The sequence below is a fragment of the Aspergillus lucknowensis genome (genome assembly GCF_044049455.1).
Source record: "Aspergillus lucknowensis strain CBS 449.75 chromosome Unknown BJX67scaffold_27, whole genome shotgun sequence".
NCBI lineage: Eukaryota > Fungi > Ascomycota > Eurotiomycetes > Eurotiales > Aspergillaceae > Aspergillus > Aspergillus lucknowensis.
Window position 1 is genome coordinate 321056 of NW_027263571.1, and position 13196 is coordinate 334251.

The 13196-nt window shown below is 43.8% G+C and overlaps 4 protein-coding genes across 4 annotated transcripts; 2 read left to right on the forward strand and 2 right to left on the reverse strand.

The window, feature by feature from the left end:
- Positions 1–3036: 3036 nt before the first annotated feature.
- Positions 3037–4386, forward strand: BJX67DRAFT_388823 (uncharacterized protein; the record flags this gene model as incomplete). The annotated part of the gene is made up of 4 exons (XM_071034408.1): positions 3037–3137; positions 3230–3650; positions 3684–3734; positions 3793–4386. 4 exons carry the CDS (start codon positions 3037–3039, stop codon positions 4324–4326), a joined length of 1107 nt encoding a protein of 368 aa, XP_070885135.1. The 3' UTR covers positions 4327–4386.
- Positions 4387–4722: 336 nt separating this feature from the next.
- BJX67DRAFT_356692 (uncharacterized protein) lies at positions 4723–5383 on the reverse strand. The gene is made up of 2 exons (XM_071029414.1): positions 5191–5383; positions 4723–5138 (listed from the first exon to the last, which is right to left on the reverse strand). Exons 1-2 carry the CDS (start codon positions 5194–5196, stop codon positions 4746–4748), a joined length of 399 nt encoding a protein of 132 aa, XP_070885136.1. The 5' UTR covers positions 5197–5383; the 3' UTR covers positions 4723–4745.
- A 3567-nt stretch (positions 5384–8950) lies between these two features.
- Positions 8951–9234, forward strand: BJX67DRAFT_148660 (uncharacterized protein). Its single transcript, XM_071024753.1, has one exon. It carries the CDS (start codon positions 8986–8988, stop codon positions 9178–9180), a length of 195 nt encoding a protein of 64 aa, XP_070885137.1. The 5' UTR covers positions 8951–8985; the 3' UTR covers positions 9181–9234.
- Positions 9235–12635: 3401 nt separating this feature from the next.
- Positions 12636–12905, reverse strand: BJX67DRAFT_382255 (uncharacterized protein; the record flags this gene model as incomplete). The annotated part of the gene is made up of 2 exons (XM_071033201.1): positions 12636–12784; positions 12860–12905. The coding sequence occupies 2 exons, from the start codon at positions 12903–12905 to the stop codon at positions 12636–12638; spliced, it is 195 nt and encodes a 64-aa protein (XP_070885138.1).
- Between the last annotated feature and the right edge of the window lie 291 nt (positions 12906–13196).

Here is a 13196-nt window from a genome sequence, read left to right on the forward strand (position 1 = left end):
TATTAGCTCTAAGAATAATATCAGCCCAAATATCCCAAAAGCAATCAAGGGATAGATTTTCAAGGAGTGGGTCTAGGATTGAAGATATTACCAGATGCCATAGACAAAAAGCACCACCAGGATCTAATGTCCTTGGAGAAATATTTTATATAACTATCAACAAAACTAGGGAATAGAAAGTAGAGCAAGGATACCTAGTAAGATAGCACCCTATTAGTTATTAGCTAAATGGACTAATACCAAATAACAAGGTGTACAATTACAGTAAAGAGGTTTTGTATTTCACGGAGTAGAAAGCTAAATCCTTGGGCCTGAGTTACCATAATAATATAAAAAGATAGTAGAAAAATGGCTATCCAGCTGGTAGCATGGTAGATCTTGCAACAAGTTTGCCATGTAATTCCCAGAAGATTAGCTAGATAGCTGAGGTGGATAGTTAATAACAGGAAAATCAGGTTAACCAAGGCTAGTTCCCCCGCTTGGCAACCAGCACCAGTCCAGGACTTTATCCTGAAGAAAACGAGAAAGATATTAATTGCAGCATAGGATACATGAATAAAAACACTAGCTTGTGTCCAAGGGCCCAAGAGCTGACGATAATAAATAACAAAAGGGAGGGTCAAATGTCAAGAAAGTAGAATAGAGAAGAAGATCAACTAGTTAGCAAGCATAGAAAGAGTCTAGATCAGGAAAAGGCTAGCAAGAATACTGCTAGTAGTAATAGCATAGATAGCTAGCACATCCATGCCTGGTTAGAAGGAGAGTAATAGTTAGCAAAATAAAGGGAAAAAAAAATAAAGGAAAGACAATGCAAAAGCAGAAAGTATTTATAGATATATAACAACCTTGCTGTAGTACAGATGCTAGAAGAAAACTGTATGCTGTAGAGGAAATTATCCTATATCCTATTATTCTGTAGCATACCTCAAGACCTAGGGCAATGATATTTGATAGATGCCCATGTCTGGAAACTCAAATCTCCCAGTTAGATTACCCTAACTTAAAACCCACGCGCTATCAAAACCTTTATAGTATTGTTAAGGAGCCTATGAATTGAAATATATTAGCATTGGACAAAGTTTTTCTTTAGAGAACCATGCAATAATTCTTTAGGATGGTATAAAAGTCTTGGGTGGCTGCTAGAGCAGCTGTGGTACTAGGCCTAATTTGTATCATCGAATTACCTTGAGTAATGTTTGATAAATAGCCATGCCTTGCTTTTAGAAAACAAGTAATTCCTTGGTCTGCTTACTCTAGCTAGCTACTTAATTCCAAAGAGAGCTGCTAGTATTGTCCAGGAGTCCTGAAGGGTTTCTAACATAGACTTGCTAGCATGAAACATAGAATTAGACTTAGTATTATAGTTGCCCTTGGCTCAGCATTTATAAAGCCCTAATTGAATACAAGCTCATACTATTTAAAGGGTGATCCTCCCAAGCCCAATACCTCGTGATCTGCCTCTTCAAGTTATTGCATCTTCTACACAATTTTCTGTTTTATAAATATCCTGCTGGAGATATTATTTGGCTATTTAATCTTGTATTACACACCAACTCTAAAATATATAAGAACATAATAATAATGCTGCGTTATTATGCTCTTTAGCATCTAGGATTATTTTTGTGTAATAGGGAGTTCTAGATACTTTTACAGGAATAGCTATCTCTAGCCACCCTTTTACTTAACATACTTGGTTATGGTATTTAAGAATATATTGGTTAGGATGATTGTCAGGGCGCTAAATAAGAGTATGGTAGGCTTGTTCAGTGCCTTTTTTGCCTTGAGAATTAAGTCTAATAATCTCTCCCTGTTCATGCTGCAGCAGCAGTCCCACTCCCTTCAAACCCCTGCAGTATAGGGCTAATGATTTCTATTTACTACCACAGCAAGCGCGACTACAGCGCTAATCTATAAGTCAGCTTCTATAGCCAACGAGAGGTTCATACTACACTTCCTCGACAAATAGTATTAATAATAAAGGATAAGAGCTTTTCACTTATCATGGATAAGCTAAGATTGGATAATTAGCTATTGTATTACTATTTTAATGCTAACATGAACTTAAAGTATCTACGTAATTAAAATTGAGAAAGGAATTATTGTACTCTATTTAGAGCTATAGTTAATACCTATAGCTTTGTATGCAAGGTATAAAAAGAAGCCAACTCTAGGCCTGATATTTAACGCCTAGCCTGTATATAGAAGCTATGTCTCCCTGCTCATGCCGTGGTGGTAGTCCTACTCTTGGCCCTTGGAACATAGGGCCAATAGTTTTGATTTACTGCTGCAGCAAGCGCGACTGTAGTGCTAATCTAAGTCAGCTTCCACAGCCAACCAGAGGTTCATGGTAAACTTCCTTATCAAATGGTTTTGATGATACACATCTTATTAGAGAGGTACTAGAATAGTTTCAACTGCTATCCTGTGTAAAATCTAGCTAGGCTGGATGTGATAAAAGGGATTTCGCTACTATGGTTTTGCTTTTTTGGGAAAGAAGAGCATCCATGTCCGCGAAGGATCAGGGCAAAAGAATACTACTGCGCGTAGCTACTGAAACGGGGGTGTTGGAGATGGTCAGGATTCTCACTGACAAGGGCACAGATGTGTCGTTAGTGGATCAGCACGGTCGCGTTTCTTTGCATTGTGCGGTTCAGCCGGATTATACCGCAGTAACCAAGAGCCTGCTTGATAGGGGTGTTGATATATTCTGCAAAACAGAAGAAAAGCCGAACCCATTAGAATACCAAGCATTAACTTACGACCCTGACAACTTTAGATAAGACTGTTACAGTAAGGATGTGAGTTGCCTGCAAGCAAAATCAGAACGCAAGAGCCAGCTTGAGAGCCAAAGTACCAGTGACAGACAAAATGCCTTCCGATATGTACTGATGACGTGTCCCAGATGCCTTGCGGAACAACTCATACTTGCAGTTCCCCGCTTCTTGGTATCTGATAACTATATGAAAGGCATTGGGGCTTTTTTTTCTCATATCTTGCCAATATTTCGTCTCGCTTTTCTCTCAATATTACCGAAAAATGGCAAAAAAGAAATCCAAGCGCCCACCGCAAGAGGTGCCCAAGCACCCGCTGCCCGTCCAGATATCTCCAAAGATTGACTATCATCGACCGTTGTCATCGTGAGTCCATTTTAGTCATTGGTGCAAATTTCATTCTAACCTGTTTGTGGGCCCTACGAATCCCCAGTTGTCACTCTCGCTATCGGGGATAGGCAATATGTCCTTCCAGCACATTTCCTTCGGAAATGCCCCAAACTTCAGCAGACGTTTGTAATGTATTCAAATATTACATTGTCTGATGTTCACGAAGACGTCGGCCATACTTTTGTGCGATTTTTATATTCAGGCGACTACGAGACTCTTAACTCGCCACTCGACGAAAGCACGGCCGACATCGCGAGAGAATATAAGAGGAGCGTTCTTGTCTACCAGGCATCCAGAATGTATAGCCTTCCTGATCTTGAAGTCCTTGCCAAACAAAAGATCGAACAATTAGGTGAAGAGGTGTCTATACTCTACATACTTCAGACCACAAGGGATGTGTTTTCAAGCCTCCCCGACGGCAAAACATGGCTTCCGAGTTATATTAAGAGAAACTTACAGCGAATACTGAAGCCTGGACGATCAGCCATTGTTTTGGACAAAATTTGCAATGCTCTTGGTTAGAACCATCATTTTGATAATACTGTGATGAAAATGATGCTCGAAATGCTCACCGTTTGCTGACTGTATTAGGAGAATTCCTCTAAGGATAGTAAGTCCCGCCGTCAACAAGAAGCAACGTGGTGATGCTGAATTTTTCTTGCTAAATGAGTGCTTAGAGATTATAGGAAATGTCCGAAACCATGTCGAAGAGACTGCTGTGGAAGAGACTGCTGTAGAAGAGACTGCGGTGGAAGAGACTGCGGTGGAAGAGACTGCGGTGGAAGAGACTGCGGTGGAAGAGACTGCGGTGGAAGAGACTGCGGTGGAAGAGACTGCGGTGGAAGAGACTGCGGTGGGAGAGCCTGCGGTGGAAGAGCCTGCGGTGGAAAAGCCTGCTGTCAAAGGTTGGCCTAGTGCACTTTTGTCTTTTGACAATCCCCCTCATGCCGAGTTACCCGATGCTACAACACCATCCGCTGAGGCTCTTACTAAGACTCAGCCTGTTCGGAATCACATAGTGAGAGTTTCAGTGGCGGATATAGATTTGTATAGGGATTGGGAAAGCCTCTCCTCCAGGAGAAAGGCTAAAAGGGCCAGTAAACTCGTGACAAAGGATCTCCTGGTCCCAAGCAAAGACGGTTTCATTTCGATCTTTGTGGCTTGAAGACAAGCTTGGGGCAAGTTATCTCTAACAGTCAAAATATTTTTGTTCTCTCTTTCCAGTCTAGTAATGTTTGAAAGACGAGAATGAAGACGTGACAACAATCTGCGGTTACTGTATCCTTTCTGCCTCTTACCTTGTTTTCCCTATTTCAACTGCCGATCACTGGTTTACAATTATCATCTCAACCCCTGGTGGGCTTGCTTCTGGGCAAGCTCCTACGGCATATATCCTGGATCCGTTATGTACTGCATAGCTCTTGAACTAATAATAGCACTCAGAATCTCTCTGGCTTGCAGAAGTGTCTGCGCTCAAGATACGTACATAGAGGGGTGAGTTCGCGTGACTGGCCGCCTACCAACATCCCGACAACTAATTGCTGGCCTTCAGAAGTCATATTTCAAAAGGTGATCTTTCAGGCATCAAACACACTGGTTACAAACCCATAGAGCGCAAGCGCCGTTCGAATAGTCAAATCCTGTAGTGGTTAAGTCTTTGCAGCCCACGTTCTCATCCCCCGCGTAGAAAGGGGGGTCCCCTGAGAAAGACATGTCGCCGTAGCAATCGCTGGGATCAACGCCAGGAATAACAAAATAGGCATCAGCAGAGCCAAGTCCAGTCATCTTGACGCTCCCAAAAGGTCCTGGCCCCCCACAGGCGGCAGGGCCGACATCGCCAGAATTACCGGCCGAACAAGTGATACTAAGCCCTGAGCATTTGTTGTCGGAGTAGAACGTGAAATAGACATCTGAGGGATCGGCTGATGTAAAAGCAATATTTGTTGCTATTATAGTTGCAAAGACTTGTAAAGTCCACTAGCAAGAATAATTAGTAAAAATCTCCAAAGAGCGGGTATTGTAGATATACCGCCATTGTCAGAGGTATTGGGAGCCTAGGGGTGTCTGTAGATATAATATGTGCAACACAATAAGTTGCCCTTATGAAGAAGGCAATGAAGGCAAGTGTTTAAGAAGGGAAGCAAGTAAGAACCCGGGATAGAAAGAGCTTCCTTATATATTTCCCCTGGAATACTAGTATTGTCAAGATTGCTGAAAGAATTATCCAAACCCGCCCCGTGGTGTTTCATGCCATGGATTTCGGGTCAGCATTCCAATCAAACCCGTTCCGTGGGTGGTGGAATTTGGGTTCCTGTTGTGCAGATCTGCAACGTCCTCTGTAACTCCGTACTGAGACACGGAAAGTGAAGTATTGGCTCCGACTCTGCTTCTCGCCCAAATCCCTTCGTCTCCACGGAAGACTCGAATTTGGAACGATTTCGCGTGGCCTTAGGCATCAGGCAGTACCAACACATCCACTTGCATACGCCAGTCTCAGGAAATTCACTTCTTCTGTTGATCATCGTAAGCAATCTCTCTCACGCGTCCCATTTCCGCCACTGGCCGCACGGCAACTTGCCAGGTATAGCAGGGGTCAGATCCGGGGATTGGCGTGGTGTTCACGCCTGGTTGCCATTTTGTGCCCCGCCAACTATCCTAGCCTGAGCTTCTCATACACATCATGGATGATCCCAGTATTGCTGTCAAGATTCATGCTGTTGCCAGCCTGTTAGAAAAAATTGCGTTGCTCTGCCTTCAGTACACCCAACATTGCAGGAATACTTGATCAACTGCACCAAGCAATGATCGATCTGAAGACAATCACGGAGAACCTCACAGCACTTCTTAACAGCTCTTCTAACAAGAGTACTAAGGCATTATAGAAGCTTGTTATTGCAGTCAAGGAAAGTCTGTTAATACTTTAAAGGCTAAAGCAGGAACTTTCTCCTGGGATACCCAGCATGGTATTAAGCCAGGTTGGCTTTTGTTTACTAAAGTGGCCATTAAGCAGCAAAAGTATTAGGAGAAGCATCCAGGACCTTAGCCATTGCATGTAGGCCATGTTGTCAGTCCTGCAGGTAAAATAGATGTATATCCCTGATGCAGGTGCGCATGATCTTAAGTACTTCGTGATGACCAACCCATGGTAGCCACAATCCAACCCAGCGGGATTCCTACGCACTTATTGCATGGAGCAGACGACCCACCACAAGGAATATAACTTCTCCAAGCCCGGTTGGGAGCACACCCACTTCTTCCTCGACCACGAGCGGGGCCTTATCGACGATGACTACGAGGAAGTTCCCATGGGGGAGGCTGAGCGGCTCATCCAGGAGAAGCTGCGGCGCAAATACGAGCGGGAACGCGCCGTGCAATGAGGCCAGGTGGATGACTGGATACGAAAGACTCCTCTTCGTCACTTCCCCTCGTACCTCTTGCTCATGCCACAACTTTACGTCAATCTCTCAAGCCCCCGCAAGTCTTTGACGGCTGGATCCCGAGACAGTTTTCGAGAGGAAACACCCAATGTTGCTCTCTCGAGCTAGATTGTTGAGGGCTGAAGGAAAGCCCTGGTCCCTGCTGAATCTCCCGAATGAAATCCTACTGCCTATTTTTCACCAACAAGACACAGTCAGGGATGTCTACTCTCTTGCTCGATCCTGTTCGCGGCTCAATACCCTGTTTACAGTACTATAGGAGGCCGACTGTAGTCCTGTACGAACCCTTTCGAACTGTACAGACCCGGAGCTGTTGTCCGTTCCAAAAAGCCGACTTGCGGTATCCGTTTTCGAACTTGCCGAAGGTTGTTGGGCAAGATTGCCGACACGCGACGCGCGCGCGGGACGGGCCGAAACACGAACCCCTGAACCCCCCGACCGCAACGAAAGCGAAGAATCGCCACCACGGGTACGACCCAAACGCGTCACCAGACCACCGATTACCTACGCCCGGGAGCAAGAAGAGGAAGCTACAAGACCTATCAACCGGGTCCAACGGGTCGGAGCTCAAGCGATCGTGGGAACATTCCTCACCGTCGCAACCAGTGTGGCGGAAGCAGAGGCCCACATTTCCCCTGCGCAAAGCCGGTTCTGGAGACGGGCAGTGAAAATGTGGACGGACATCCACACCTTACCAGAGACTAACCCACTCTGCCAGAGCATGGCTTGTATGAAAAAGTTTAGAAGATTCCACTGCTTGCTGCTATATAAAGTGGCAGACGTGCTGAAAAACATTGAGATAGAAACACTGGAAACTATTAACCCATTTACACTGGCACCATGGGAGGAACAATTGCAGACCAATATTGGACAAACACCAGAGTCACAGGCAGAAGCCAGCGGATCTATGCAGATTGCAGTCAGCAGCTTAGCATGGAATGAGGTAGTGGGATTTAGCAGAGTTATTCACAAGCAGCCGCCCAAGTACAAGAAGCCAAGACTCAAGGCCTTCTCCGTTACACTGGGCGCAAGATCAGAGCAGAACCCATACTCGGGAGAGTTGGCAGCAATAGCATACGTATTAAAAATACTCCTGGCACTGAAACTGTACAGAATCGCCCTGCTAACAAGCAACAAAGCGACTGCACTCACCCTGGGGAACCCGCGATAATAGTCAGGCCAGGAGCACGTGTGCCTGATATACAAGCTAATCAGAAGACTGTGGAAAAACAGAAACATGATCATGATCTGCTGGGTCTCCATAAGCGAGGAAAACAAACTGCTGGGCCTTGCTAAAGTGCAGGCCAGGGCAGCAACCCAAGAGGACCCTATGCCATACACGCAGCTCCCTAGAATGAAATCAACCACTCTCAACATCGCATGATCCCAACAAGGCACCAGCAAAGGCTTGCTAGAGAAAATGGGCAAACATGTGAAAAGAATAGATGTGGCCCTCCCAGGCAAACACACCTGGCAGCTGTATGATTGATTACCATGGAAAGAAGCAAGCATGCTAACCTAGCTCTGGACAGGCATGGCAAGACTAAATGGATACCTCTACCAAATCAATATTGCGCAAACAGATCAGTATAAATGTGGACAAGCAAGAGAGATAGTAGAGCACTTTCTCTTTCAATGTTGGAGATAGACAATACATCAGACAGAAATGCTGCAATGTACCAACACGCACCGGGGCAATATATCCTTCTTCTTGGGCAGGAAATCGCCCTTGGATAATCAAGACTAGACTCCAAACTTGGAAGTAGTATGGGCGTTAATATGGTTTGCAATTGCCACCGGCCGACTCGACGTCGCTTGATGATATCATCGAACACAAATCACTCATCCTCCCTGATCGAACTCACACCAACCACCTCGTGCCCGACATGGTAGGTGCGCTTCAACTGCCGAAGATAGGATGTTGAACACTTGGAGAAGCGCCTTCAAGCTAGCCTACTAACAAAATTTACTAACCCACGAGAATCTCCAACGATACTGAGAGACGGCACGACATATGCTAAAGGTGATTTTGTATGGGCCACAAGGAGACAGGGCACATCTTAGGAAATGTACTAGTAGACTAGTGATAGTTGCCCTTTTGGCTTAGCCACCGGGCGTTAATAAATTGTTTGTTTGTTTGTTTGTACTATAGGACTGCCGTTTTGTCGCTAAGCCCCATAGTAGTCAGACTGCAGTGTGGAGGAAAGCGGTTGGTTTGTTTCGGGAGCGAGGGATTGAGGCAGCCAGCAAGTGAAGCGGGAGAGGCGCGTCCACCCCCGCAGCTCAATTCATGATCCAGCGGCCGTATCACAAGATCCGCGGTACTGCCATCTGTAGATTCTGCCCAGCCAGATTGACAGTGGAGGATATTTTACAGATGGTATTGAATGTTCTACCTTGGCCCATACCAAAGGCCTGTCCAAAGCAACGATGAACCCTCTCTGAAAACACAAGGCCATACTCTTTGTCCTTCGATCCTGTTAATCCCAGATGCACCCAAACGGCCGTCCCGTAAGCAACCTTCCATTTACGTGGGTACACTAAACCCTATTTGCAGAAGCGTAGCACGAGGGGTGCGCTAAGCCAGGTTTGGGAGCCCAGACTCGAGATAAGGGAGCTAGGAGCAAGGACATCTCGCCCTGAATATGGGCTAAATGCAATACAAAATAATTCTGCCATATTCGCTTTGCTATACTATACCCCCTGCCTCTGCACCACTTTCTAGAAACCTTAGAAGAAAGAGAGGCTAACTATAGTGTCCACCAACTTGTAGGTCAGGTTCCAACCGGTAAATGGCCTATCAAATGGTATTGCTCTTGATTAGGAAAGTAGTCAGAATGGCCTATCTTATATAGCTTTCTCCAGCCTTCCTCTTGGCCATTTCTGTCTTCCTACAGTACCACTTTTGGAGTAGTTACAAACCTGCTTTGATCAGAAAGGAGATCCTTTAAAGGTAAGACATTGTCCAAGAGGCTGCCTTACTCTATTGGAACTCCATGACCTTCATTGCGCGGAGCGGGAATGTTGCTAGTGATTATTGGTGGTGGACTCGCCATGACAAGGCTGGCGCCAGGGGTGGCTGGATCACTTATTGGAGATTGTTGATCGGCGGGTGGAGGGTCTTGCTTGAAATACTTTGAATGTCAGGTTTGAATCGCAGGTTTGAATCACAGGTTTGAATCACAGGTTTGGATGGCATAACAGGCAATTAAACCCATTTTCCATCCCAGGAAGTAGATTGTAGGAGTCACTGCGATGCTAGGCTTCTGTTAGTTACTGCAGCCCTGCTTGACTTATAGTCTTATTAGCTGCTAAGGCGATTCATGCCGCAACTTTCCTGTTAGAAATGGGCTTTTATTGGCTTGTTTTATCAAAAGTAGGCCAATATAGTACCCTATATACTGCAGCGGTCACCTGTAGCCCACATAATACTTAGTCCTTGCTAATTATAGATTGAATATATGCAAAGTCTCTATATACTAAGGGCAAGCCTTAAGAGATGGAATCAAGGATAAAGGTAATGAGTATGACCCTGGATACCAGTCTTATGCGATAGTTTATATATATAAGAAAATATAAAAGAACTAATACTATACTATACATGGAAACTAGCTCTATTGCTACACATAACAATCTACATGGTTAAAATAAAAAGAAAAACCTGAACAAAGGCATATTAGGCTTAACATCAACATGTAAAAGCACTCTTGCTTCAAGAGAAGATATAGTAGCTGCTAATACATATTAGGTTACTATAGCATGCATGTCAATAGCATGTTATTGCAGGTATATTTTGCAAGAAAACCGCTTGTCACAAATATTATACCTAATATTAGATAGTTCTGAGATATATTAAAGGTGCTTTTGTTTGATATGTTTGGTCATATCTCCAGGGCTTGAGAATTTGTATGTCCGCTTCCTAATATCCAAGTCTGGTTAACCTAAACAGATAAAATAGAATAAGGGTCTCTTAGTCTTCTTCCTGGATCCCTTATCCTCCCATATGGAATACCTGTCCCTTATCATAGCTTGAATTACAGCTTGCAGTAGATTATCTGCAAGAGAATTAGTTTCTATTATCTTAGTATCCTACATATTTCTACCTTAATGGACTGGTACTATAGCAACACAGTCCCTGGGGGAATATTTGTCTCGTGGGAGACAGCATGTATTACCTTCTTTAAAGAGAGAATAGGCAGCTACAGCATTAATTGCTTCTATCTGCCTAGCTATCTCCTTCTCGAGTATTAGTTAAGGCAAGGTTAGAAGGCTCTCTATTAGTTGTTTCTGAGGAGCAGGTACCTCCTTAGAATACTTCAAGGGTTTCTCTGCTTTAGCTAGCTTAACTCTAGATAGCTAGCATTGGATCTCTTGCATTAGCTGCTCTTGATTGTATTTAGCTTGGATCTAAGAAAGTAGGGCATCTCATGCACGCTGCCTGGCACCTGTGATTTCTTGATTTAATTTTTTATACAGCGCATATTCCTGCGTTTTTTCGTGTTTTAATAACAGATGTCCCATCTGTCGACTAAGCTCATCGCGCCGACAAACCAGATCGACTATTTCTGGTTGTTGATTGATGGATTCCAATTGCGCGGTCGTGAGTCTCTAGGGCTGACTTGGATTAATAGTCTGGCTTATCTGGCAAGCAGCATGTATTAGATTGTCTTCTAGGTTAAGGCCGCGAATGATTGCAGGGAGATTTTTGTTGATCCTTCTACTAAGATAGTAGCGTAGAAAGGTGCGAGTGTTGGTATAATGCATAATAAGGTTGCGCAGTAAATCGCTAACAGAACCTAGGAGATAGTTAGTAATCTAGTTATCTACTAGTGCAGCCCTGGTAAGGGGAATGCACTGCTACTATCTAATGCTGTACCAGCCCCGTAGCGCAAGCTATAGGGACGGGTAACTTGCTGGAAGCCTGTAATGGCACCAATTGTCTTGATCTATAGCAAGAGGGTTGAGTATAGAAGAGGCTTGTTGGGGGATATGCTAATTCCTTGTAGGGTCAAATCAGACATTTAAAATACTAGGATATTGTCTAGTGCTGAGTCGAGCTATAGTAGTAATTTATTGTACTCCTCCTGGATCTGTAGTCTAGGGAGCTGGCCTGCAGAAACTAGCACCTCCTTGCTATTTATTTAGTCAAAAGCGTGGTCTGCGAAAAGCAGTCCTAATAAGAACATATGCAGACTAAGGACAAGAGAAGGGTCATAGATAATCTTGGGAAGGATATATATGTTCCTATACTCAGGTTAGACCAAGTAAAAGATATATATAAACCTTTAGTGGCTTACGCTTCCTTAGCACCCAGCTACTCCTTGGTAAATTTGAAGGTGAATTCAATTACAATCTAATGGGGCCTGTCCTGAGGGTCGCGGAGCAAGTTGATTCAAATATACTAATATCTAAGATTTAAAATAGCCTGAGGATGGTTTGTTATGAGACTGGCAAGCTGCAAGAATAGCCCTAACTCAATACAATAGCAGCCGTGCCTAAATTTCTTCTTGGTTGTGCTGATGGTGGTTTCAATAACTTTTGCCAAATCTGTTACGTCTAGAGGAGGCTTATCATGTCTATTAAGAGACAGCTTGTGCTTTTTAGCTAACTGTTGGATTACCTAGCTAGTCCCGCAAATGTTAGCTATAGACCGAGCCATATGCAATAATAAAGCAGATATTAGGGTCAAGATATGTGTCAAAGAAAGGGTTACTTATACTCGACGTATTTAGCAATTCATTTGTTTTGCAATCTTGTTAGAAGTTTCTTTTTTATATACCAGGCAAAATACTTTCCAGAAAGTATCCAGCAAGCTTTTGCACTTAATACCTTGAAGATACTGTCCATTCTTTCTATATTAGAGATTTAGAACCTAGTCTAGGAAATTGTACATGATTATAATGGACAGACGTGTAAATTCCTCTTGAGGGTCCTTTCTAATAAAAGCATAGAATCTAGTGGTTCCAAAGTAAGGAAATTGGCTTATAGAAAAACATGGCTTGGAGAGTATGGCTTATTAGGACCATTTTTTCTCTACCTAGTCAAGGAGAGCAGTAGTGCCTTTGCTATAGTCTTCTTGGATATACATTATCTTATCAAAGTTCTCTAGTTGTTGGATATAGTACTCTAGTGGATGCTTGTTATCTGCAAAGAGGAGGGCTGCATTACCAGCATCTCGCAGTTGGTCTTTCTTATCCTCAGGCTTGGTTAGGTCAGTATCATATCAATTATTCTTGGTGCTTTCTCTATTAAAGTCGTCACTGTCGCTGGATAACTGGTAGTCTGCCTTTCGCGGACGGCGAGCCATGATATAAAGGTATCACAAACAAGGAAAAAAGGACCTTTAAGATTTTCCCTTGAGGCAGTAATTTAGTATCACCTTAATAAGAAGCCTAGCTTTAGGTGGTAGGCCTAGACCTCAAGTAGGATTGTGGTATGCACAAGGAGAATCTCAGGACTAGGAAAGGAATATTAGGGTTTTAGGACAGAAGGCCGCTATTTATGCTAGGAACCTCGAGAGGGAGCTATTTTGGGGGGCGTTGTGAAACCGCAGCGCACTAGGTAAAATGGGAAAGGTGGGAGCATAGATTGCTAACTA